The following is a 26,021-nucleotide window of genomic DNA, read 5'->3' as shown; positions in this document are numbered from 1 at the left end:
TGAACTTTCCAGAATTTCAACAATTAACTACAGAGGAAAGTAAACAAACTTTCAAACAGGACACCTGTACTCTGTTAAAGCATAAAAGGGAAACAAAATAGGAAACAATGTTTGAAATCATATAAGAAATAAAATTGACCAAATTATGTGCATATACAAGTATGTCACAACAAATCCTACTATTTTATATAATCATATTGTATCATTAAAATAATAACTTAAAATTTTGAAAATTTAATGGAAAAAACCCAAAATGATCACATGGGATTTATGGAGGAGATCTCTTAAATTTAATGTGCCCATTCATTTGTTTGTTCAGTCTATATTTGGTTTTGTACAATTTGCTCAAGCTACTCATCAAATTGAGCATCTTTAGAGTCATTATGTATTATGTAAAAAAAAAAGCATACTTTCCCTTTTTATTACTTTACCCATTGGAGTCATTATGAGATCTAAATTCTGTGTGTTTTTTAAATTTCTTTTCTTTGTTGTTAGTTTGCCCATCTGGTCTTTGTTCCTCAGTTACTGGGGCAAAAGACAGAAAAATCTGTGTGTAAGAGACATAAATAAATATCTATAGTTGTAGGGCTGAGAATGTAGGTATCTTAGTTGTAGAGAACTTCCCTAGCATTCTCCTGACCCTGGATTTTATCCCCAGAACCAAAAAGGAAAATATATATATATTATATATGTGTGTGTATATATATGTGTATGTGTGTATATATATTTATATATATATATACACAAATATATATATATATATATATATATATATATATATATGTATATATTTGGATGATTAAGAAGTAGTATTAGAGAACATGTTTTTTTTCCTATTAACCTGTACCAATTATGGGAGACTTAAATGGGTTAACAGATCTGTCTGTACTTACACTCAACAGAGAGAGCACACCTCTAAGGTGGGGTATAAAATGCTTCTGAAAGAGACCTTTAAGAGCAATGTCCAGAGATAAGGGATGTAGAGAAATCTAAAGCTATGACTGTCAGAGGGAATGAAGACTATGATAGCATATAAGATGACCAGAAGAGATGGCAGCAGGAATAAATGCCTGCACTTCAAATAGTGCTTTAAGAAACCATCGTGCATTACTGATTTGTAACTAATATTATTTTATAAAATCATAAACATAACTATAATAAAATAAAAATAAATGAGAGTCTAAGTAGTTTTACCTTTTTAAATGAATGTGTTAATGCTAGTACATAAAATTTTTGTTTAAATAAAAAGAACTCTATCTTACATTACAGATTTAATTCAGCTTTTTACAAATTCTATATATCACAAAGATCTAGCCTATGAACTAAATGTAATATTGTTGGTAAAACTAAGGAAATTCTTGGTATCTTATTACTTTTGAGCATAAAACCATGTTTCTTTCCTCAGAATAAAAGCTTGAAAAACAAACTTTTGTCAGGAAGCAAGCTGTGTGGGATCCATGCAGAAGAGGTGAGTAAATTTTCTTCTAGCTTCAACTGGAGAAAAACAATATTCATGTCCAATATATTTTTTTTTTAATCTAGACAACCAGTATTTTTTTCCTAACACAAATCAAACTTTGGAATAGAATAATAAAATACATTTTAAACTTTTCTGTATCTTCAAATGTTTTAACATTTTACAGCTAAAGAAAAAACTAAAAGTTAGCTAAATGTTGTTTTCCATGGGGTGATATCCTAGATTCTTCCCTTAACTCTACTACCAGAACTTCCTTAATAGAAAATTCCTGGAAGTTAATCAATTTTCCTTTTATTTTTGTATTGTCTACGTGAGTTCTACAAAGTTTTGTAATGATAATTAATTGTCAGAATGAAGATGCTGGTAGTGATCATAAATCCATTCACTGGTTCTGTTTGCTGTGCAGCAAAATTGTCTCACTCATTTCTCAGGGAAGAAAATGTCATTCTGATTCATCCAGGCTTACCTAAAATAATTAACTTCTTTCACCTCTCACCTTCAGATCTTTCTATGATCCTATGTTTAATGTAGAAATGTAGTTCATATTAAATAATTTTAATGTGAGCAATAAAATAGTAGTGATAGTATTGGAAGTGGTCTTTTATTCCTCAAGGTGAGGAGAAGGAATTCATTGTGTTAGTTGTATCCTGCAAGAAGCACACACAGAAAGGAGTACTTGTAGCAGAGATTTATTCCATGAAAAGCCTTTAATTGATAAGGAACAGGTATGAGACACTTTTTCACATGACAAAGAAGACCTAATACCTGTGCAAGAGTTGGGAAGGAAGGGTCTTAGGAAGAATAAGAGCAAAGGTTTACACATGCATGTTGAAAATTCGACTCATTTTCCATTCTTGTGTAGAAATAAGGCAGAGAGCTCTTCACACAGATCTACCATCTTCTAAACATGGAACCATAGCTACCATTCCTGGACCCAAAACACCTTTCCAGTCATTTTCTTTCTGAGAGAGAGAAGGGGAAGATTTCAGGTGGAACATAAGCACTGCTCTTTGGTACTCTAAGGAGGAAATTGTCCATCATCATATACTCTTTTGTCCAGAACTAGGTCACATGCCTAGCCAAGTTGAAGGGATGCTGAAAAATGTTATTAGAGTGGTCACATGCCTAGTCAAAATTTGGATTTCTTTTCTCTCCAAGGTGAGAATATACCTTCACAAACAAATAAACAAAAAGTCTTTATCTACACACAAACATTTAAAATTACATTTACAATAGATTATGTAATAAAAAGAACATTATCAAAATCCTAAATATAGCAATTTCTCAATTATCTAAAGTTTATTCTTTTGATGACTTTAATTTTTCTAAATCTTCTTAACAATATAACCAATATGTCAATTGTCCTTAGTATTGATTTACATTACAAAAGAGATATGCTGAATCAAAATTGATTGTTTCATAATTCATCATCAAATGCTCAGAACAGATTTGCTTAATTAATTCACTAAATGTTAATTCATTAAATATTAGAAAATTGCTAGACAGAAGAGAGGAGAGACCATAAGAACAGCTTTTGAAAGTTATTTTTATAACAAAGCTCAAGAAATCACCCACGTTGTGGTTGCTAACTGAAGAAAAACACCATCTGAGTTTTGTTGTAGTTAATGAATGAATAATTACATAATACAATAATTGATGTTTTAATAATGATTAATTTTTTTTAAATATATATTGTCTTTATTCAGCATAAATGTTCATTAAAAATAGTAGCCCGAATGACATAATATGATTTTTTTCTGATACCTGAAAGAGCACCAACTTAGTAGAAGGCTAGAAAAGGAGTTGGGCACATCACCTACACAGGATGTAGTAACAAGCTCCCATTTCACATTGATACCTGTCAACACTAATTAGGAAAAAAGTATATTTTCGTAAGAGACTATCCAGCCTGGGTGTAAATGGGTTCTAGACACTAGACTGTGACAAAACGGGAAAAATGTCAATCAACTTTGCATTCAATTTGTGAAACCTAATAGAAATTATCTTTTACTGAAATGAGTAGCACAACATAACAGCCAGGAAATTAAGGATTATCTTAGAAAACTAATAAGAGACAGAGATGCTATGTCTAAAACATCATTATATTTGGACACTAGTGAAAATTGGGGGAGGGCAGAGTTGAAGCAATTGTTAATTTTGAAGTAAATTTATTAATTTAAAGGGCTGGTGGCTCAAGAAAAACTTTAAATTCAGAGTAAAATATTAGTAAATATAGACACATAATGACATCTTTTTATTTTCTTATGCCCCATGCACTTCAGTATTCCTATCATGAAAAAAAGAGTGAATTTTTATAGCAATGATAAAACATTAAAAACCTTATAAGAAATTACAAATTTCTGTTGTTTCCTTGTTTAGAGTTGTAGTACAGAGTTGTTAATATGTCAAACTCTTAAAACTCTTTTCTTTCTTCTTTCCTTCCTTCCTTCTCAGTCTTTCCTTTGTTTCTTCCTCTCTACCTCTCCCTGCCTGTATTATTCTAATTTTAGTATATGTTCTGAAGAAGCAAAAAATCAATTAGTATGTTTAATTATTATTATTTTTCTTCTTGTGACCATGATAAACGTGTGTGTGCGCATGTGCGTGTACGTGAATGTGTGCATGTGTGTATGTGTGTGTGTGTGTGTTTCTCCTGAATAAAATATCAGGACCCCAAATCTAAGGTATAAAAATACAGTAAACTGAGGTCCTTACATTAAAATGTTGGAAACTAAATCTCTTCTGCAAATTTGGGAAAGCATGCTCATCATCTATGTCTTAGAACATAATTTAGTGTTGTAGTCAAATATATCTTCTTCCTAAGTATATTACCTCCAGTAATATTTGCTTGATGCCTTCTCCATTAGAAAAGTGGAAAATTTAAACATGCTCTTCAATTTAAATTTAGTTATACTTGATATGTAAAAATAAGTCATTTTATATAAACCGTGACAACTGAGGCATGCACATACACAAATATATTTAACATCTAAAATTATATTTTCAGCAAAGCCTTGGTGACAGAAATTTTGTGTATTTGGTTAAAGAGTGGGGAAGAGCAATAAGTAAAATTCTTTAAGTAATATATTTTCTTAAAAATAAGACTTTTAAAAAATAGGCTCTGACTTTTCTCTTCCAATCTCAGATGTTGGAATGTTTGAGGCCCAAAGCAGAGTTTAAGTGTTCCTTTTTTATTTCCAAAGTAGTGGAGTTCTATTTTGCTTCAATACAAATTTACTCTTGTGCAGTCTGAAAAAAATGTGTATCTACAAGCTTGGAAACATAAGTGAATTTAGGTACTAATCTATGTTTCTGCTTTTACAGTCAAAAAAGATCCAAGCCCAGCTAAAGGAACTTCGTTATGGGAAGAAGGATTTGTTATTTAAGGTGAGCATCTTTCTCTCTCCTCCAAGTTCCTAGCTCAATATCTAAACTTTCAAAACCGTTATTTAACTTAAACTTTATTTCTGTACTTGGTCAAGAACTAGAGTTGCAAGCTAAAGCACTGAAGATACTTCAATGTTCTTGCCCACTTAATGTAGATAAATATAATTTCCTATGTACATTTCTTATTAAATGAAGATGTTGTTACAAAGTATTTCCTTTTCAATCCCAGTTACTTTAATTCAATATGGGGAAATATTGTTTTTGCAAAATTGCTGTGAGCTAGAGCACACATTAAGCAAAATCCAAAGAAGTTTTCCAGTGACCTAGACTCTTGACTTTCAGAAGTTCCTAAAGATACTAAGAGTCCTCATATTTCATTATGATTGCTTGGTTTTGGACTGATACTCTCATTACAAAACTACCTGGTCAAATCCTATGAATAACTAGGAATCTGACACAACCTATATATATATAGTGGACTGGATAATGGTCTCACAGAGATATTCCAATCTTAATTCCCAGAATTGGTGAGTATTATCTTTCAGGCAAAAGACATTTTGTAGGCGTGACTAGGTTAAATTTCTTTTATATACAAAACTCAAATATTTGTTTTTAGTTGTTGATGGACCTTTATTTTATTTTGTACTTAAATATAAACATATTTGTTTATATGTGGTGCTGAGAATGGAATCCAATGCCTCACACATGCCAGGTAAGTACTCTATCATAGAGCCACAACCCCAGCCTCAAGTTAAGATTCTTGAGATGAAAAATTATCTTTATTATCTAGTTAAGCAGTAATTTAACTGTATGAGTTCTTATAAGAATGAGGCAAGAAAGGTAAAGAAAACATTTGTTCACAAAAGCAGTAGAAGTGAAGATAAGGAAAAAGAGTCTCTCTAGCCTCCAGAAAGAAGCTACCATGCTAACACTGGACTTTTATTCCAAAAACTTCATTTCAGACTCCTGATCTTGAAACTTATAGGACAACAAATTTGCATTATTTTAAGCCACTAAGTTTGTGGTAATGTGTTATAGCAGCAAAGAAAAATGAATACAAATAGTTTCCTGTTCCCCTTTGAGCAGGGGTGACGGAAGTCAGATATTTTAAATATGCATTTGCACATCTGCCTTGCCAAATGAAAGGGAGTAATATAGCATTAGGCTTTTATGAGTAATAATGATAATTCATTATTACAATAAGTATAAATTAACTTATATGCAATATATTTTAAGCAAATTTTCACAATAATCATCTCAAACTAGAAAAGTTAGGTTTAAAATAAAAAGGAATAACTCGCTATTTTATTTAATAATTGAAAAAGTTAGCAATTTCTTTAATGAGAACAATGAGAAATGACTCATCTTTCTACTTTGGTATCTTTATTCTTGGCTCTGGATTTATAGAAATACTTTCTTCTTATGCCAAGCAATGTTTATTAAATACTTATCCCATGCAAACATAAATCTGGGCACAGATTGCCACTTCTTTGGCTTTATTTAGAGCAAGGTATTTCCTTGTACTCCAAGGAAATTGTTAATTAATTCCATTCATACTTAGTAACCTCACCTCCCAGCACCCTATTTGATAAAAAGATAGGATGAACTTGAAAGCCAGAGTATTTGCTTTCTCCCTTTAATTTTTCATGCTGAGACTGTGGAGCTCAGGTTAACTTAACTCTTCCATTCAGCCTGGACTTAGCTTTTTCGCTCAATTAAAAAAAAAAAACAGTTGAAATTTACAACAAAATTGTGTGTGTGTGTGTGTGTGTGTGTTGTCATCATTTCCAAAGAAATATAAAATTCTCTGTGAGTTAGTTTAACTGCACAAAGTTAGAAGTGTTTTAAAACAAATCTAGTTTCCTTAGCACTCATGAGCTGTAGGTGTTAGGCTGAGAGACTTTTGCAAAAATAATAGATCATATGAGGATTTTGAATCTTTTGAATTATATTTCTTAAAATAAGAGTTTTGGAAGAGTTGGGAGAAGAGAATAAGAATATCCTATAATGTTCTGTGATTTTCTTTTTTGTTATAAGCCAGTTGAAAGTAGTTCGTAATTTGTCAACTTTCAGAAGTTACTCAAATCAAAGTTTGCTGAAAAAACTATGTGAAAACTGAAACATGATTTGTAATCTTTGTTATTTTGTGCCACTTTAGGAGCAATGCAAATATACAAAATTGGGAGAACTGTGTGTTATTGGAAAACAAAGCTGTTAACCTGCTCAAAAGCTATTTCATGGCAGGATTTTTGAAAAGTCTAATAAAAAGTCTGAAAGCATGACAAATTTATAGTTTTCTCAGTAACTTAACAATGACAAGAAGACTGCAGTTTGTCTTTATTCCACCTTTTCATATCACCACCCTCAACTTGATTTGCTCTAAGCTCTGCTTCCTCATTGTTTCACGATGGTTGCTGGCGATGTGTAAGAGGTATCCTCATCCAAATGTGCTGAGAGGAGAAAAGGGAGGTGCATGTCTTTCAAGGTTATTATTTTCATAAAGAAGATGAATTTAAGAGAGATCTCCACACACTTGATATATGCAAAATAAAACCTTAATATTTTCAGATTATGTTATGAAAATATGTTTCTTTTTGGCATAAAATGAAAGGAAGGGAATTGTTGATCAGGAGGCAATGCACAGCTTCTGCAGGAAGCAACCTACTAGCTTCTGCTGTAATGAGCATTACACATCCACTTATCATGAGGACAGCAAACTTATCTGATTTGCTTAATGCAATATCAATTAGTTTATTAACTATTGAATAAAAACACTAAATAATAAACAAGTCAGGGAATTAGATCACAGAAACTCATGTATGTGGCACTAAGCAGTAGGTTCCCAAAGAAATTCACTCATGTACCTTTGAAAATGAGCTTACAAATTTTCTTTGATGATACTTTGCTTATATCTGAGATGATAACTTGAAGATTCTATTTCAAGTGATTTCCCCATAGATTCTGTTCAATTTTGGATTGAATTGATGTTTTTTGATAAATGCAGAGACTGAAGGAGCAGCACTTGCTGATGGAGCTTAGAAATTTAATGCTAAAAACAATGGTATGTACTGACAATTCCAAGGCACCATGATAAATTCAGTGTCCTTATTAAAGCCTGGAAACTGTCTTTGGCTTTGGGAAGTCGGCCAGCTACAGAAAGTACTCTCTACTGAAGAAGGAGGTGACAACTCACTCATTGCTAATACTTGAGTTACCTTGAATCCTTCATCATAACATTTGCAGAAGACATTTCTATAATATCTATGCTCCGTTTCTCCATTTGCTGGTCATATATATATATATATATATATATATATATATATATATATATATATATATTAGATATTAAGTATTATAGATATTTACTTTCAAGAGGGTTATTTGCTCATTGAAGAGAAGTTTCAAAATATAATGCTATAAGCAAATACTTCAAATACCATCACTAACAACATGCACAAATAATATTTTGACATATGTCATATTTTTATCTAGTTTTTTGTAAAATGCATAATTAGAACCATGTGATACACATATAAAATTATAATTAAAACATGTATTTTAAAACATAAAGAGATCTTTTCATTTTAAATGCATAATCTTCTATAAGAATATGCCAAAGTGAACTAACCATTCCCTTAAATGTGCATGAATGTGTATATGTGTATACATATGTATATGAGTGATAAGATTTTAATTTACATTGTGATAACAATGCCTTCTTCTTTTAATTTTGTCATTTTTAATAAGAACCTTATTATTTGTAATAAAAAGATTAATCAATAACTTATACTGGTTACTTTTAAGAAAATGAAAACAATTTATATTTTCATCAGTTCATTTTTATCAGTTCAATAAGATGAAGTTGAGTTTAAGACTTATTTTTTCACTGGGCATTCTCTTTAATGAAACACAACCAAATAAGTAGGTATGTATGTAATTATAAAAATTAACAAATACAATACAGCAATTACAAACTGTCATTTTGAGAGATTATAAAATGAATGTTATCGTTTTAGTTTATTATACAATTCATAATTCTGCAGTTGAATATACACTTTAGAATTTTAGTGACTTGATATCTGTTTCTAATTTTTATGTAACTTATTTTTGGTAAAATTGAGTCAATTTTCACAAATTTTTGGTCACAAAAATTTAAACTATCAACTACTATGTTGAATAAAGGCATAATAAACTAATATTTATGACAACATATTCAAAAGGAGAAATGTTCGAACATATTTGGAAATTAACTCTGAACTTCATTTCATCTTCCATAAGCTTATAATTAATTACAGCCTGACTGAGAAGGTCTTCGAACATAAATTTTGGACATGATTTTCATTTTATGAGGACTGACGTTTTTACACAATTGCCAAGTGTTTGGTGCAACATGTCAGACTGCTCCCATTTGGGCTTTTAAAATAAGAAGTGTAATATCAATATCAATCAACCTTCACTTAATGTTACATTTATATATATGATAATTATGTTACATTTGTTTATTTACATATATTTACATATACATATATATTTATATATATATACATTTCTGTATACATTTATTATGTATTACACATTCGTAAACAAAATTAGAAGTGCAATATCACTTCATTTAATATTACATTTATATATTTTGTATTACATTTATATATTGTTTATACATACATTTATTGTACATACATATATATTTGTATTATTCATTATAAATATAATAAATGATATGTAGGTGTTAAACATGCCCAAATTACATGATTTCAAAAATCCCCAAAGTTTTATTTGTCTCATCTACATGTATAATCTCAAATCAATAGAACTAGAAAATTTCTGATATTATAAAAAGCTGACATATATTAAGCAATACCTATGCATTTCCTATTTGCTATGTGCTTTATATGCATTATCCCATTTGCTCCTCCAGACAACTTAGAAATATCTGAGATATGGGATATGTGTTTGTGTGTACATATTCATAAACATGTATACATAATGTGTGTTTCTGTGTGTTTAAAATAAGGCCTGAGAAATTATTTACTCAAGGTAATTAAAGTAGTGTTTTATTAACAACCATTTCAAATCTATCAGGCAAAGTCTGGGGTTGTATTGAATCCTTCCCCTGCTCCTCTGTTTGCTCCATCATGTTTCCTTATTTTTTACTGATGGCTTGCTGACCATGGTTATTCTGTTCACTTTCTTCACTCCAAATTTTTGTTGTTCTTTCTAATGTAGTTGCAACACATGCCTATGAACTCTTTATCTATGTTCTGACTTTTGGTTTCAGATGGAAAGCCTTTTGGGCCAAAATTGTCAATCTTTCTCCCCATATTCCAACTTTTGGGGATTTTCAATGCATTCTGTTTCACAAAACAAAAACAAGACAAAATTAAAAGAAAGACAATTATATATTAAATATGCTATGCAATGATAATTTTGTGATTATACTTGTTATTTATTGAACAAATTTTGATGATAGATGTGTTCCTAGGCATTTGAAATAGTGATTTAAATTACTTTTTAAATAAGTAATTAATTAATTAAATTTATATATTTAATTGAAATTTAATGTAAGATACAATTGCATTTATAGAGGCAGAATGATATATATATATATATATATATATATATATATATATATATATATATATATATATATATATATATATATATATATATACATACATATATATATATATATATATATATATATATATATATACATATATTTTTTTCCCCTCTCCATCATAAGAGGATCTTAGCTGAAATTGAATAATAAAAAGCAAGTAAACAAGAGAAAAGCATAAAAAATATATTTAATCAAACTATTACATGACACAGGATCTTTCCAAAATAAAGACCAAAGACATTCCGAAACTGTTTTTTTGTTTGTTTGTTTGTTTGTTTTTGCTTATATTTGATGAAGAACGGTGAACCAAGTACAAATGTGATTGGACAAAAAAGTATGATGTAGTAGCTATCGACTGCAGGGGTGGATACCCAGAAATGTCTGTCTGTTCATATTTTCCTTGGTCTTTCTGTATAGCATCCCCTGCTCCTCAGGATGAGGTCAGATTCCTCTGGTATGAGAGTCTTACAACCTACTATTAGGAAAAGTAGGTCAGAGAATTTCTTTATAAGCAGCTCTTCCAAAGAAAGGCAGAGGAAGGTTAGAGTGTCATTTCTAAGTGTTATGGATGTCTTTGGGGACCAAAGGTTCTGGTTTCTATGACTCACCTTGCAGAAGAGAAGTGGGCAGATGTTCAGAGAGAGAACTTCTGAGTCTCTTCCAAAGCCTTTCACTTCAAAGTACTCAGCAAGCCAAAATGCCATTCTTTGAGGTAGCATTTTTTGACTCACATTTTATAATTTATCCTGTTCTATGATGTATATTATTTCATCTAATCCTTACCACAAGTCCTATGAGAGAGAGAGGAAGAGTTTTGCATTCCATTACACAATGAAAGAATTGCAACCTAGAGAAGTTTGATCCTTACTCATAACCACCAAAATATTTAGGAGTAAAATAAATTTATTAAGTAATAGAAACTATCACCTTGTATGTATTTATTTATTTATATTTTATGAAAAATAACTTGTTGGGATAAATATATCTAGTGTATTTGGCAGCGTTTTATAGTTTTATTGTGGTAGCTGTTCCTATAATATATATGCTTATTTAATCATATCAAATGCTGATATTTATTCTAAAATCTGTAACTATAGAAGAGATCCATTCCTTCTGAAGCTCAGACATCAAAATTGCATGTGTCATCATCGCTATTTCCTCTGAAAACTAGACATATTAAATTTCATAGCCCCACTGTCAGCTATTTCCAGAGAATGTTCCACATATTTCCAAGACTGGATACCAGTGAATGTCAAAAGTATATCATCATTCCAGTTATTTATAAAGCATTTTCTGAAACTATTGTACCTGAATTTTTAAAGTCTTGTGCAATTTTAGTGCATCTGTCTCTCATTAATTTATACTTATTCCATCCATATATTAAACCAAATTTATAAATGAGCTGAAGAATTTTCAGTGCCATTCATTGTTACTTGTCAAATTATCACCACTTAAATGAAGTAAGGTTCTAAATTGTAGGCGCCTTGTAAAAGAGGTTTGACTAGTTACTTGTTTTATTGTTTTACTTTCTTGCATGAATCCACAAGCTTTAAGGTTTTCAGAACACATTCATTTGAGCCTCAAACGAGTTCTATGATGAGTTGGATAGTCAACTTGATCTTCTTTATGATGGATCAGAGAATCAAGACCGAGAGCAGTTATAATAGCCACCTGAAATTATGGGGCAACTGAGTGGAAGGGTTTTGTCTTTCTCAATGTCATTTGATGCCAAGTGATATTTCTACTTTGTATCTTAAGATGATTTATATATTACGTATTTTTAGGAAACATTTTTAATGCACCCTAAGTCTAAAGGTCAGACATGAATAGCTAGAATTACAAGTTTGGTAACATGAAAGAAAATAATTTAGTTGGTAACTAAAACTCACTGTACTTTATTAAAAATAAGTGTCTTCAGTATAAAAATATGATGCCTTCAGTTTAGAATTGACAATTGCTTGAAATAGAGGTGTCTTTTCTAAGACTTCTTATTTTTGTGATCCACTCTTAATAGTCTTAGAGAATGTTAAGAGCATATTCTGTGGGTAAGAATCATGAAAGAGTTCACTGCCAGAGTCAACCCAGGTTTTCAGCCTTATTACTTCCATGCTTAAAGTACAAAAGCTTAATAGCCTCACTTATTTTTAATTACTCACTAAAACTGTAATAGAGATGAAATTTTTAAAAGGTCACACTTATTTCTTATTAGAAGTCATGGAAAGCTAAAATTAAATGAATACTGAATTTGTTTCTCCATAAGCTTTGGGAATTTTCAAACATTAAGAATCAATTTTATTATAAAGTTTAGTGTAACATTTTTTAAAGAAATTTTGGTTGAAGAAACCAAGTCCAGATATTTAAAGTTACTTATCTATGATTTGACAAATTCTGTGGAAGTCTCTTGACTTCATATTCATTTCTTTGAGCAAAAGCATCTACTCTACATGTAGTATATATCCAGCACTGAGCAATGTATTCTTCTTGGCCAAGATGCTTTCTTAATTAGTAAGGGGTTTGGAGTCAATAGATAATGCATTTCAAGAAGACATTGACTGTTTGGAACTTGTCCAAAATTTTCATAGGTTTGCATATATCATATTTCTTAGAAATTTATAAAATTTATCAGATTATTGCTGGTGCATATTGATCTAAACGTTAATACTTTAATAATTATTGCTTTGTATGTTAATGCTTACCATTTTCATTCTAAGAATTCACAGGAAAAAATTGGAGGAGGTTTCTCTGGCTGTCATTAGTCATAATCCATGCTTGTTCCCAGTTTTGTCTTCTCTTTTTTGTTCTGTTCATTTATTCTAAAATTGAGGGATATATATATACACACATATACACACATATATACATACACACACATATACATACACCCATAGTTTTATAACATATATATATACACATACATACACATAGTTTTAAAACATATATATGTATGGGTATGTGTGTGTGCATATATATATGCCAGGCTTGTGGTAGTAGTAGTAATAATTTTAAGAAAACATTTACAACTTTATATAATCTATGTAGCCTAGCATACTCCAGGTTCTAGGTTTGATCTCCAGTTCCATTAAAATGTATATAAATTTTAACCTTTCATATTTTAAATTGGGTTGTTATAAACCACATTTTAAAGTAATCCAGGATTTTAAAAAAGGTGTATCACAGAATAGAACAAAACATTAAAAATGGAGTGGCAGAACTTGTAGATCCGTTTGAAAATATAAATACATCTGTGTGTTCTTCATGTCCTTCCCTGTACCTGTTCCAAACCTTGCTAAATGGTCATAGTACATTTTTTCCCACCAAGTTTGGATTTAACCTCAAATTCTCATTCTAAGATTTGAAACAGTTTCTTAAAAGACATTTAGAGTCAGTATTCAAGATGACACCCATTTCCTCCTTTGAGTGAATTAGTAATACTTTGCTTAGTAGCCTCTTAAAATCTCTAAGCAGCTCTAAAAAGCTGTTTTCAATATTCACTCACTACTTTTCTAATACTATAGTAAACAATATTTGCTATATTTTCAAAGACTTGATAGAAAAGTGGAATATAAACTAAAGAATTGCCACAGTCTGGCAGGGCACAAAATAACCGAGCCGCCACGAGGCACACGTAGGTTCAAAATAGGAACTCCTTTATCCCCCACACCGCGCACATCTCCCATGCGGCCCTTCCAGGAACCACCAACCGGAAATCCCTCCTCCGGCACTTCCCCAACCAATGGGAACTCTCCAGGAATCCCTGCAAGAACTCCAAAGTAGCATGAGAAAGTAGCAGGCCAAGGCAGACAGCAGGGGTCTAATATACAATTGAATACACAGCTTAACATAACCATCATCATCTCAATGGCTTGCTGGTCACCTCTCAACCACTCCCTTCTGGCATAAATGCCATGCTTCATTCAGACCGGCTGGGCTGTGGCTCTCAGCATCTCCCCCCTTCTGTTTAATTAAACATCAAGCATGTGGTTAAGAGACCCTGCCTGTCTTAGGTTTTCCAATTCTACATTTGGTCCTTACCCATCATCAGATGAGCTGACCTCAAGGCGTCAGCCTCCTGTCTTAGGTTGGTACCATTGCAATTGGATCATACCCCCATCATTTACTACTGGTTCAGCATACAGCCATACTTGTGGATAGGCCTTTGCACCAGTGGGGGGGTGAGCTTCTTTGCCTCACCTCTGTTGGCCCCCAAATTTGGCCTTGGTGCCAGTGGGGATGTGAGGTTCTTTGCCTCACCTCTGTTGGCCCCCAAATTTTAGCTGAATGACCATCACAAACAGAAGAGAGGAAGATACAGAAATGTCATGACACCAAGCCAATTGAGGGCTCCTTTGGAAAAATTGTACCACCTTTGACACCATCAGCAAAGATACTTCAGCACTACCACAATTCATTGCACCAACAGATAGTTCACAATGCATAAAAGTGATACATAGTCCAGACAAGTTCTGCAAGCAGTTCAAAGCAGAAGAATCTATTAATATCTTCATTTCCTCCCAAAGTAAATCGACTCCTTGATTGAGCATCACTTGTTGAGTTACATTATTCATTGATGCATCAGTTTATACAGTTTGTTGTGATAGCTATCGCAGAAGCTGTAGTTTGGTTTTATCTTTGTCTTCACCTGCATTGGGATGAAGATAGGAATTCTGGCAATGAAGGCTAAGAAAAAAATTATGTAACATTCCAGAAGCCACTAAAATAAAGCAATTTTCTAAACCATTTAGTATCCTGAATAGAATTAGATATAATGAAAAGGAAAGTGAAAGTAAACAAACAGATTTGTTAACCTCATTTTTTGTTCACATATTAAAACAATCCTCAACTGCTGTTTACCCTATTTAAATTAAACCATTTAAATCACGTGAATAAAAAATATATATTTGGATCCATTTTTTCATGAGCACTCCTCATATGTGATATATGGACATACGCACATACAGGCATACAACACAAAACACAAGTGTGCACACATAACATACAACACATAAGACAATAGTAAAGGCCTTGTAGCTTTACACAGGTGAAATCTCCATTGCAATGTTTAAAAACTTCACAGTCAAAAAATAGAACTGATCAGAAAAACATTAACCTAGGTCTGTATGAGCTCAAAAAAATAAAATAGAATTTCATGATGTGGGAAAAGGCAATAATAAAATAGATATTGAAAAAGGCATCCTGGTTACCACCTGGGTTTGAGTCTTCTTTGGATATCCCATCCTTTTTCCTGTAACTTGCATAATGGGTATGAAGGTATTCCCAAAAGCAAGCCCCAAGGTTTTTTACATTTGAAATAGGCTTTAATGGTGTTCATTATTCATTTGCCTCTAGGTATGGGAGAACCACTGTTGCAGATGTAAGGATATCAGCTGTTATGGATTTGAGCCAAGTCATCTTCTTTTTGTTCTGTAGAAATCACTTTAGTTAGTCTCTCTGGAATCCAAATTGGCTGCTGTTCTCTCTGTGGAAACACAAAAACAGAACCCCGACTCCAGATAATCAGTGGGTCAGGACCTTTCCATTGTCCTGTTAAAATATCCTTCCAAAGTACCTTAGACTTATGTACATTTTTTGGTACATATGCCTTTCCACAGTACTAAGCCCTGATGAATCCAAATTCAAAAAGTTTAGAGTAAAAAGGTTTATTTTAAGTCTATGTTTGGGGGGATATATACCCCTTCCCAATTCCCTATTTTTGCTTTAATATATGCATTTTAATAGTTTGATGAGCTCTTTCAACTATGCCTTCTCCTTGTGGATTGTATGGGATTCCTGTTGTATGAGTAATGTCAAATGATGAGCAAAATTATTTAAAAGAGGTAGAAGTATAACCAGGACCATTATCTGTTGTTAACTGTTTAGGAACATCCACAGTGGCAAAATTTTGTAAGCAATGAGCTATAATATCTTTAGTTTTTTCTCTGGCATGAAGGGAGCCCATAAAAATCCAGAAGAAGTATCAACTGTAACATGCAAATATTTTAATTTTCCAAATTCTGGCAAGTGTGTGATGTCCATCTGCCAAATATGGTTAGGTACCAGTCCTCTAGGATTGACTCCAAGATTGACTTGTGGTAAAAATGTCACACAATTTTGACACTGTTTTATTATTTGTCTAGCTTGTTCCTTAGTTATTTTAAAACGCTTTTGTAAAGTATTACCATTGACATGGAACCTTTTATGAAAATTTGTAGCTTCTTATAATGTAGAGAAAATTTGTATGTCATGTGTAGTTTTATTAGCTAAATCATTGCCCAAACTAAGGGCTCCAGGCAATCCTGTATGTGCCCTGATATGTCCTATAAAGAATGGATCTTTTCTTCCCCAGATTAGACTTTGTATAGTGGAAAACAAAGAGAAAAGAGTAGAGGAAGGGAAAAGTCCTACCAGCATCTTCAAGGGATACTATAGCATTAACTATATAATGACTATCAGAAAATAAATTAAATACAGAATCTTTAAACATCACAAAAGCTTGTAATACTGCATTAAGCTCTACCTTTTGAGCTGATTGTTTGGGTACTAAAAATGTAAAAGTTTGATCAGGGGTAACTACAGCTGCTCTACCATTATTTGACCCATCAGTGAATATATTTGGAGCATTCGTGATAGGTGATTTTCTTGTCATTTTTGGAAAAACTATAGGATGAGAAGACCAAAAAGACAACAAAGGGTTAGATGGTAAGTGGTTATCAAATGAAACATTAGATTTACACATGATTATTGCCCAAGTATTTAACTCATTAGCTAACTCATCAACTTGATCCATAGTATATGGAGTAATAATTTTATTGGGAGAAATTCCAAACACTCCCTTCACTGCTTTTATTCCTTTGAGTATCAATTGTCCTACGGCCTCAGGATATCTAGTAAGAATAGTGTTAGGAGAATAAGATAAATGTATCCACAATAATGGACCTTCTTGCCAAAATACTCCTGTAGGAATATTTTTTGTTGGTAGTACAATAAATAATAAAGGCAAACTTATATCAATTCTATCCAAATGCATATTTTCCATATATGTTTCAATGATTTTTAATGCCTTTCTTGCTTCAGGCGTTAATATGTGGGGTGAATTTGGATCTGATGGACCTTTTAGGATATCAAATAAAGGTCCAAACTCTCCTGTTGGTATGCCTAGATAAGACCTCATCCAATTTATGTCTTCAAATAACTTTTGAAAGTCGTTAAGTGATTTGAGTTGATCTACTCGTATTTGAATTTTTGGTGGATGGACCATGGTTGAGGATAACAGAATTCCTAAATAATTGGAAAATTTAATTGTACTATATATATTGCTATCTCTAGATTATAATTTTTTAAATAAGTTTGTAAGTGTGGCATAACATTCTAGCAATGTTTTTTTATCTTTGTGTGGTAACAATACACCATCCATATAGTGAAATATTTATAGTTCAGGATTTTGATTTCTAAGTGGCTGGATTGCTTTTTTAACATAAATTTGACACATAGTTGGGCTGTTAGCCATCCCTTGAGGAGTACTTTCCATTCATATCTCTGATCGGGACCTTTATGATTCAGTGCAGGGACAGTAAATGCAAAACTTGGACTATCCTCAGGATGAATTGGAATGGAAAAAAAAAAACAATCTTTAATATCTATAGCTAAAACATACCAAGTTTTTGGCAAAGCAGATAATTGGGGAATCCCTGATTGAACAGGTCCGATAATTACCATCTCATTATTAATGGCTCTTAAATCTTGCAATAATCTCCATTTACCAGATTTCTTTTTAATGACAAAAATGGGAGTATTATAGGGAGATACAGAAGGTTGTATATGTCCCTCCGCTAATTGTTGTTTGACCAGGTCATGCACTACTTGTATCTTTTCTTTAGTCAGGGGCCACTGAGGAAACCATACTGGTCTTTCTGATTTCCAAGTAATTTTTATTGTCTCAGTGAACCCTTCTGAAAACCCAATCAATGTCTATTTATTCCTTGATCTATTTGAATTGGTGCTGCTATACCTTGTTCTTGTTCTCCTAATCTTTTTTCTTTCCTAAAACCTTGTCTAGCCCTAATAGTGGGCACATTTGATGTTATTTGTTAATGTCAAACCTAATTGATCTAGGACATCTCGTCCCCATAAATTTATAGGAGGATGATACATATGTCTGTATAGTTCCTTCACATCCTTCAGGATCCTTCCAATCTAATACCATTGCACTTCTATGGGGATTAGTTGCCACTCCTAGGCCTTGAAGCATTTGAGTGGCCTGTTGTAATGGCCAATGTTTTGTCCATTCTTGACGAGATATGATGCTAAGGTCTGCACCTGTGTCCAGTAGTCCATTAAATTCATGTCCTTGAATATTTAGTTTTAGCATTGGGCGAGAATCTAAATTTAAAGACAGCATATCCCAATCTACACCTGTGGAGCCTAATCCCCTGGAACCTCTTTCTACAGTACGACTGGAATATTTATCATGCAGGCTGGGTATTAGTAATAACTGTGCTATTCTATATCTTGGTGAAATTACTGTTATACCCCTTGGAGAACTGGCTATAATTTTATTTCACCTCCATAATCGGGATCAATTACCCCAGGACTTATCATAAGTCCTTTTAGAGTGGAAGAAATCCATCCCAATAATAAGCCTACTGTTCCTTGGGGAAGAGGTCCTTTTACCCCATGGGAATGATTTGAACTCCCATCTCTAGAGTTAGTACTGTTCTGGCGGAGGTGCAGATGTCCAACCCTGTGCTCCCTCTAGTTTGTCTGATGAGGAATCTAATGGATAATGTATCCTGGGCACTACCCTGATGGTTTTGCTGGGCTCCTCCATTGCCCCAAATATTTGTGCTTGTGGGCCCCGGAGCATTGGGCCCCCCTGTCCGTTTTTTGGCAATGGAGCCCGATGCTTTTCTCCATGATATTGTGGGTAAACACCTAGTCATTGTCCATTTTTTGATAACAGAGTACCCTCTATGGTGGTTTGAGAATGGCATTCATTAGCCCAATGTCTCCCTCTATGGCATCATGGGCAAATACCCGGTATTCTACCCCTTTGATACCTAGTTTTGTTAAACCCTCCTCCTATGGGGCAACTCCTTTTAAAATGTCCTGTTTGTTCATAATTGTAGCATGTTTTCAGCCTGGCATCTAAAGCCTGTTGTACTGTAACTGCCAAGACTTGCCCTTGTTCATTAATGTCTCTACATAATTTAATATATGTGTTTAAATCTTCATGTTTCCATGGTCTAATGGCCTCCTTGCACCAACGATTTGCTTGTTCAAAGGCTAGCTTTTTAATTAATGGCATTTTTTGCTCTGTATCCCCAAAAGCTCTGGTAGCTGTTTGAGTAAGCCTATCTACAAATTCAGTGTAAGGTTCATTAGCTCCTTGTATTAACCTTAGATAATTGATCTTGTAAATCTCCATGTCCTTGTAAAGTCTTCCATGCCCTAACTGCATCTGCAGCAATTTGTGAGTATATATCAGGATCATATGCAATTTGTTGCAGCTGACCCTCATAAGGTCCTTTTCCTAACAACCTATCTAGATTTCTCTGAGGATAACCAGCTGCTGCATTTCACCTAGCTGTCTCCATGCAAAATTCCTCATTGGCAACCTTCCATAACAGGTATTGTCATCCATTTATCACAGCTTTACACATACTAGTCCAATCTGCTGACGTCATGTTCAAGTTGGTAATGGATTTGACCATGCTTACAGTGAAGGGTGCTTGAGGACCATAGGTTGTTACAGCCTCTTTTAGCTGCTTCACTGTTTTGAAATCTAAAACATGGTGATTTTGCTGCCCTCCTGCTGCCTCAAATACAGGGCATGCTAGTCTTTGAGGTCCTGTCTCAGGATCCCATCTATCAACTATGGGGGTTGAGGGCCACTCAGCATATGTTGTATCCATAGGTGGAGCTGTTGGTTGGACACTTATGCCCTCTGGTGATAGAAAGGTATTAGTAGCAACCTTCCGTTGTAACTTATCTCTGGATAGCCCTTCCTTCTCAAAACTTTTTTTTTCCTGTCTGACTAACTTGAGAGACTTCCTCTTTTACTTCATTTAAAATGTCTTCTCCTAGACTAAGCAAACAAGATTGTACCAATATCCATATTGGTAATGTGCCAACTGGCAGAGTTCCTGGGCTTTCCTTTTGTATCTTTTTTAAATCTTCACCATGATGATTCCATTGTGATATATTTAACAACCCCTCTTTAATGAACCATGGGCTACAACTTTGTATCATCTTAACATATGCCCTAACTGTTCTTGATTTTACTGAGATGCCTCCTTCCTCTAGCACTTTACTTAACACCCTTTCGGTTTGGTTCTTATTAATTTTTAACTCCATATTTCCATAAGAAAGATACCCCTCACTAAGATAATGCAAAACAAAACCGAGACAAAATGAAACAAAAATGGAACAAAAATTCATTACATCAGCCTTTCTATCCTCCTGAAATGTCTATCCATCCTTTCTCCCTATCTGTTCCTCAGATGCAAATAGTTCTTCCTCAGATGTGAGCGGTTTTTCTTCCTTCCCACCCATCTCCAGGGACTGGCAACTTAAAACAAAAGCAAAACAAAATGAAAGAAGAATCTTTAAATGGTTACCCATCCTCTCCACTGCCCTCAGGTGCAAGCAGTTTACCTTATCACTTACCCTCAGGCGTTCCCCTCAGGGTCCACCAAATGCCACAGTCTGGCTGGGCACAAAATAACTGAGCCACCACGAGGTTCAAAACAGGAACTCCTTTATTATCCTAACCCCTGCGCACACCTCCCACGAGGCCCTTCCAGGAACCACCAACCAGAAATCCCTCCTCCGGCTCTTCCCCAACCAATGCGAACTCTCCAGGAATCCCCGCAAGAACTCCAAAGTAGCATGAGAAAGTAGTGGGTGGGGGGGATCCAGGCGGACAGCAGGGGTCTAGTATACAATTGACTACACAGCTTAACATAACCATCATCATCTCAATGGCTCGCTGGCATCATCTCTCAACCACTCCCTTCTGGCACAAATGCCATGGGTCATTCCGACTTGGCTGTGGCTCTCAGCAAAGAATGTCAGAATAGAATGCAAAACTCAGAATACTTGTGAGTGCTTGTACTTAAAAGCAAATTGATAACAACTAATTTTAGGCCAATCATAGAACATTCCTTTTTGGTCTGAGGGGGTGGACTGAGCCCTGAATTGTGGAGCTTCCCTATAAGTTCTGGTCCTGTCCCTCAGGTGGCCTGTGTCTTGGCTTAACATGCTGTATTCCCACTGAGAATGGTCTTCAACCATTCTTCAACCATGACTTTGCACATTTGATTGCTTGGAGTATATATAGAGCAGGGGTGCCATCACATGATCTTTGTGGAAACCAGTTCCTCATGAAACTGTCTCAAATATTACTTGATCAACTATAGGCATAGCAATAGTCAATTTAAAGATTTTTTTGTTTTGTTTTTATTGCCTAAATGTTTCCTTCTTACAAATATATTAAAGTATTTTTTCAATACAAAACAATATGATATTCTTCTGAGCACATGGAATGTTCAAATGTACTCTGACTAGGAATTTACACTGAATTCTGAAATTATGCCCTTTTTCAGAATTAAATTTGAGCACTCTGAAACTACTGCACAGGGACAATTCTACATCATCAAATAATTCTCATCTCTAATTAAAATACAAAACAATTATAGTGCATCTCTATTCTAAATGTAAACTTTATTATGACCCAAACTATAAAAAGAAAGAATGGTAAACATCAGTAATTTTACTCATTATAAATTTTTAACATATCTGTTTTCTGTATCCTTTATCCTAGTAGTGAAGCCAAGTAATTTCAGAAGACAAGAGCAAGTTATTGTTATTCTCTTTTGAATACTTCTTATAGTAGTGCATTTAGACATTATCTTTCTGTCCCCATAGGAAACATTTCAAAAGTATATTTGTGACTTACTTGATTGATTTCACCTCATTGCATTATTGTTACTTACTTTCAAGGGTGTTTGTTAACCTACACATAATAAAAAAGAAGCCAATTACCTCTGGAAGTAATTGCAAAGAAAACAGTGCAGCAGATACAGTTTACAGTAATTTAAAAAGGAGATGGAGATCACCTATATAAATATTGTAGTTTGTGAAAAGGAATTTAGAGCTTATAGAGGCAAAAGCAGAATCCCTAAGCACTACACACTGGGAGACTTTGACCTGTGAATACCACCAGTTAAGTCATCTTATCTGCATTTATCTTTTTAAAGAAATATTCAAGTAACTTGACCACTACCGTGGTCACTGGGACATAGCAAACCCCCATTGAAGAAACAAGTCACATCAGCTTCATAAGGACATTTTCAAGAGCCATCAGACTTTACCTTTGATGGTCCTGAAAACAGCTTCTGATCCAGTCTCCTACAAGATATAGGACAATCTCCCCACCAGCATTGTTTGTGATTATAAATATTAGTTTTGAAGGTTCAGAACACTCTAAGGCAAAAGGTGTTTTTACCCATTTACAAAATCCTGTGTTAAAGAACCCCTTGTCATTCTCAATGAGAGATGACTTATATTCTTCCCTGGTTCCAACAGAGATGCCAGGCTCCTGTCTATCAAGTGTGTTTTCCCATGGTTCTTTTGTTTTTGTTCCTTCTTTATTCCTTGTCTCTGTCTTTCCTTTATATTCTATCTACTCTCTTTTCTTAGAAGAATTTAAGGTCAGTTTGTAATAGGTTTTCAGTCCCAGGAATGGTAGTAGTTTTAAGCAAGAATAGAGCTTAATTCCCTGCAAACCATGGAATAAACTCAGAAGGTAAGGTCCAATGCAGAACTTTTGTAGACAATGAATATCATTTCAGAGCTCTGAACCCACTTAGCCAGAAGCCAAACATTATAGTCAAGTTCACTATATTTTAAAATATCTTAAAATTTTCATTTCAATTGAATAATCTTTACTCTTGTTTCTCTCATAACCAGTACATCTTCCCACCCTCCCCCAACCCTTGCCACTTCTCCAGAAAAATAGAAGTATGAAAATCCCTCGAGGTGGAAAAGATCTATATGGGATGTATTATACATATTTTGAGAATTCTGTGTCCATATTTTTGTTAGATGGTTATGTTAATTTTGTGCTTCCTAAAACAAAACAAATACAAAACAAAACAAAAAATAAACAAAACACTGTTCACTCTGTACAATTAAAAAGCACAAAATATGAGTGCTTAAATTTTTGCATTTTACCCTTAAAGGAGCAACAAAAATTGCTTCTAAAAAAAGATTGTTTTACAACTTTGACTAATCTATGTACCTAATTTCTTACTTATAGTAAGCCTGGGCATCATCACTGAATATTTTGTAAATTTCTTGTTGTTTAGTAAATTTAGCTTCATGTGGTAAAAAGGGAACACGTTTGAAGTGAGAGGATCTGAGCTCTCTACTAGTTTTTTACAAATCTAGAAACTATACTTACATAAAGACATTTGAATACCAGTTCCTTGGTGAGTGAAATATGAATAAGATCAGAATTCATACCTCAAGATCAAATGAAATTGTACATGCAAATGTACCTTGAAAACATTTTATATATGCTTTATGATCAGAGAATTGTTTATTTTGTTCTGTTGTTGAGGAAAATTTATTTTTCAAGAAATTAACAGTTCATTTTTTGCAGTCCAAAGAATTATTACTTTTAGCTTCATTTACTCAGGTTCTCATACTTAGCCATGTCTGGGATACATAATTACAGTCCACACCACTTTTTTCCCTTTAAGATATGAAATATTCTTGGAAGTCAGGAGAAAAGCAGATCATCTCCTTAAATTTAGGTATATATGTATTTGTTTTACTTAATTATAAATAAGAGCAGAAGAATCTCAGGAACATTCTGGTGAGAAAGATGTTCATGTTTTATGATACTTATGTAGCAATCAAGGAATAAAGAAACAATATCTATTTAGACATGTAATATTAGGGTCTAAAGATTTTTTCTAGTAAAGATTTTACATGAGTTAAAGAAAAGAAATAATGTAAAGAACAAAATAGAAGTATAATTGGTAAACACAATTGCAGTTGACCATTGTCTGGAGACAGAGGTTTGAAAGATTGTATTCTCCTTTACAACTACCTTCAACTTGTTTGTGGATATAATAGAAATTCTTCCCAGTTTTTAATAACATAAAGAAATTTACTACAATTATTCAACAAAATCCTAGGCTTCATTTTGGACGTATTTGATATGTTGATATGTTCATAATGTATTCATTAACATCTTTAAAGTCTTCTAAATAATATTATTGAAACTAGCTCTCTGGATTTTTTAAAAAAAATGAATCAGAAACTATGTTAGCTCAAATGTAATACCTCTACCTCATCTTTGTGTATTACATTGGTTTACTTTAGATTTATTGGAAAGAATAGTGATCTCATACTGATATCTTCACTTCTTTGAACACTTTTATTTGCATAGTGCTTGGATTTTAATGTTATTTTAGTACACAAGAATTCAATAGCAATTAAGTACTCTTATAGATTGCCTGTTCGATTCTACCTGTTTTGATAACAAAACTCAGCTTGAGCCAAACTGAAAGAAGATGCTCTGCTGATACTTCACATATTGTAACGTGTGAGAAACACCTGTGTATCATGTTAAAAGGAAATTATAGTTTTGTCATTCTGGGAGAGGGGCTGGGATTGTGCACTTCAAACAAGCCCAAACACTCCACTGACTCTGATGCTTCTATGGGCCACACTCTAAAATTGTGAGGCCTTACCCACTTAACTAACCAGGGTTTTGACAGGGTTGTTGTCCTCTTCTTCTTTTTCTTAGTTTTAATATTCTCCAGACATTTGTGTTTGAAAGAATAACCTTTAGAAACCCAGTGATTTAAAATGCATTTTAGCCATTTCTAGTGATTTGTTTTATGTTAATTTCTGAATGATGGTACAGACACAAAGTAACAAAGAGGATACATTCCAAGAAATGCATGGTTGGATGATTTCATCATTGTGTAAAAAACAGGGTATAATTAAATAAACATGATATGTATGGAGCTGTTGCCAATGTAACACAACATACTGTGTATAGCAAACATTGTTTTATAAGTAGAAGGAAGACAGTCTAAAATAATGGTAAAAAGTATAATATAGTAAATACATAATCCAGTAACATATTTATTATGATTATTTATTATTTACCATACAGTTCCATGTGCTTTATTTTATACTACTGGCAACACAATGTTCTTTTTACCAGCATCAACACAAGCATGTGGATAATGCACTGTGTTATGACATTAAGACAGAACTGAAATCAATAGGTGCCAGGATAAGATATAAGCTCCATTATAATCTTATGGGATCACTGTGATAAATGTAGTTCATCATTGACCAAATTATCATTATGGGATTCATGACTGTGTTTGCCTTTATTATCTTTTTTTCTCACTTAATTCAAGTGACATTTTGAATAGGCATAGGAAAATGAAGTTGCATAAAAAACTGTCATGCCCTCAGTCTAGTGAGAGAAGTAGTTTAGTTTGCAAACTCTTT

The 26,021-nt window shown here is 33.3% G+C and overlaps 1 protein-coding gene across 4 annotated transcripts in view; it reads left to right on the top strand.

Annotated features, from left to right (window-relative positions):
• Positions 1-26,021, top strand: part of Luzp2 (leucine zipper protein 2) — a 510,973-nt gene that overhangs the window by 333,998 nt on the left and 150,954 nt on the right. For all 4 annotated transcript variants that reach the window (XM_058577025.1, XM_058577022.1, XM_058577023.1 and 1 more), the window contains 2 exons: positions 1,406-1,468; positions 4,802-4,864. In XM_058577025.1, coding sequence (XP_058433008.1) covers positions 1,406-1,468; positions 4,802-4,864 — 126 coding nt within the window. The remainder of the gene's footprint in view (positions 1-1,405; positions 1,469-4,801; positions 4,865-26,021) is intronic.

The sequence above is a fragment of the Marmota monax genome, unplaced genomic scaffold (assembly GCF_021218885.2).
Source record: "Marmota monax isolate L192 unplaced genomic scaffold, Marmota_monax_Labrador192_F-V1.1 WCK01_AAM20220418_F8-fsc00061, whole genome shotgun sequence".
Lineage (NCBI taxonomy): Eukaryota > Metazoa > Chordata > Mammalia > Rodentia > Sciuridae > Marmota > Marmota monax.
Note: the sequence above shows the minus strand (reverse complement) of the source record. Positions and strands in the feature narration are given on the sequence as shown.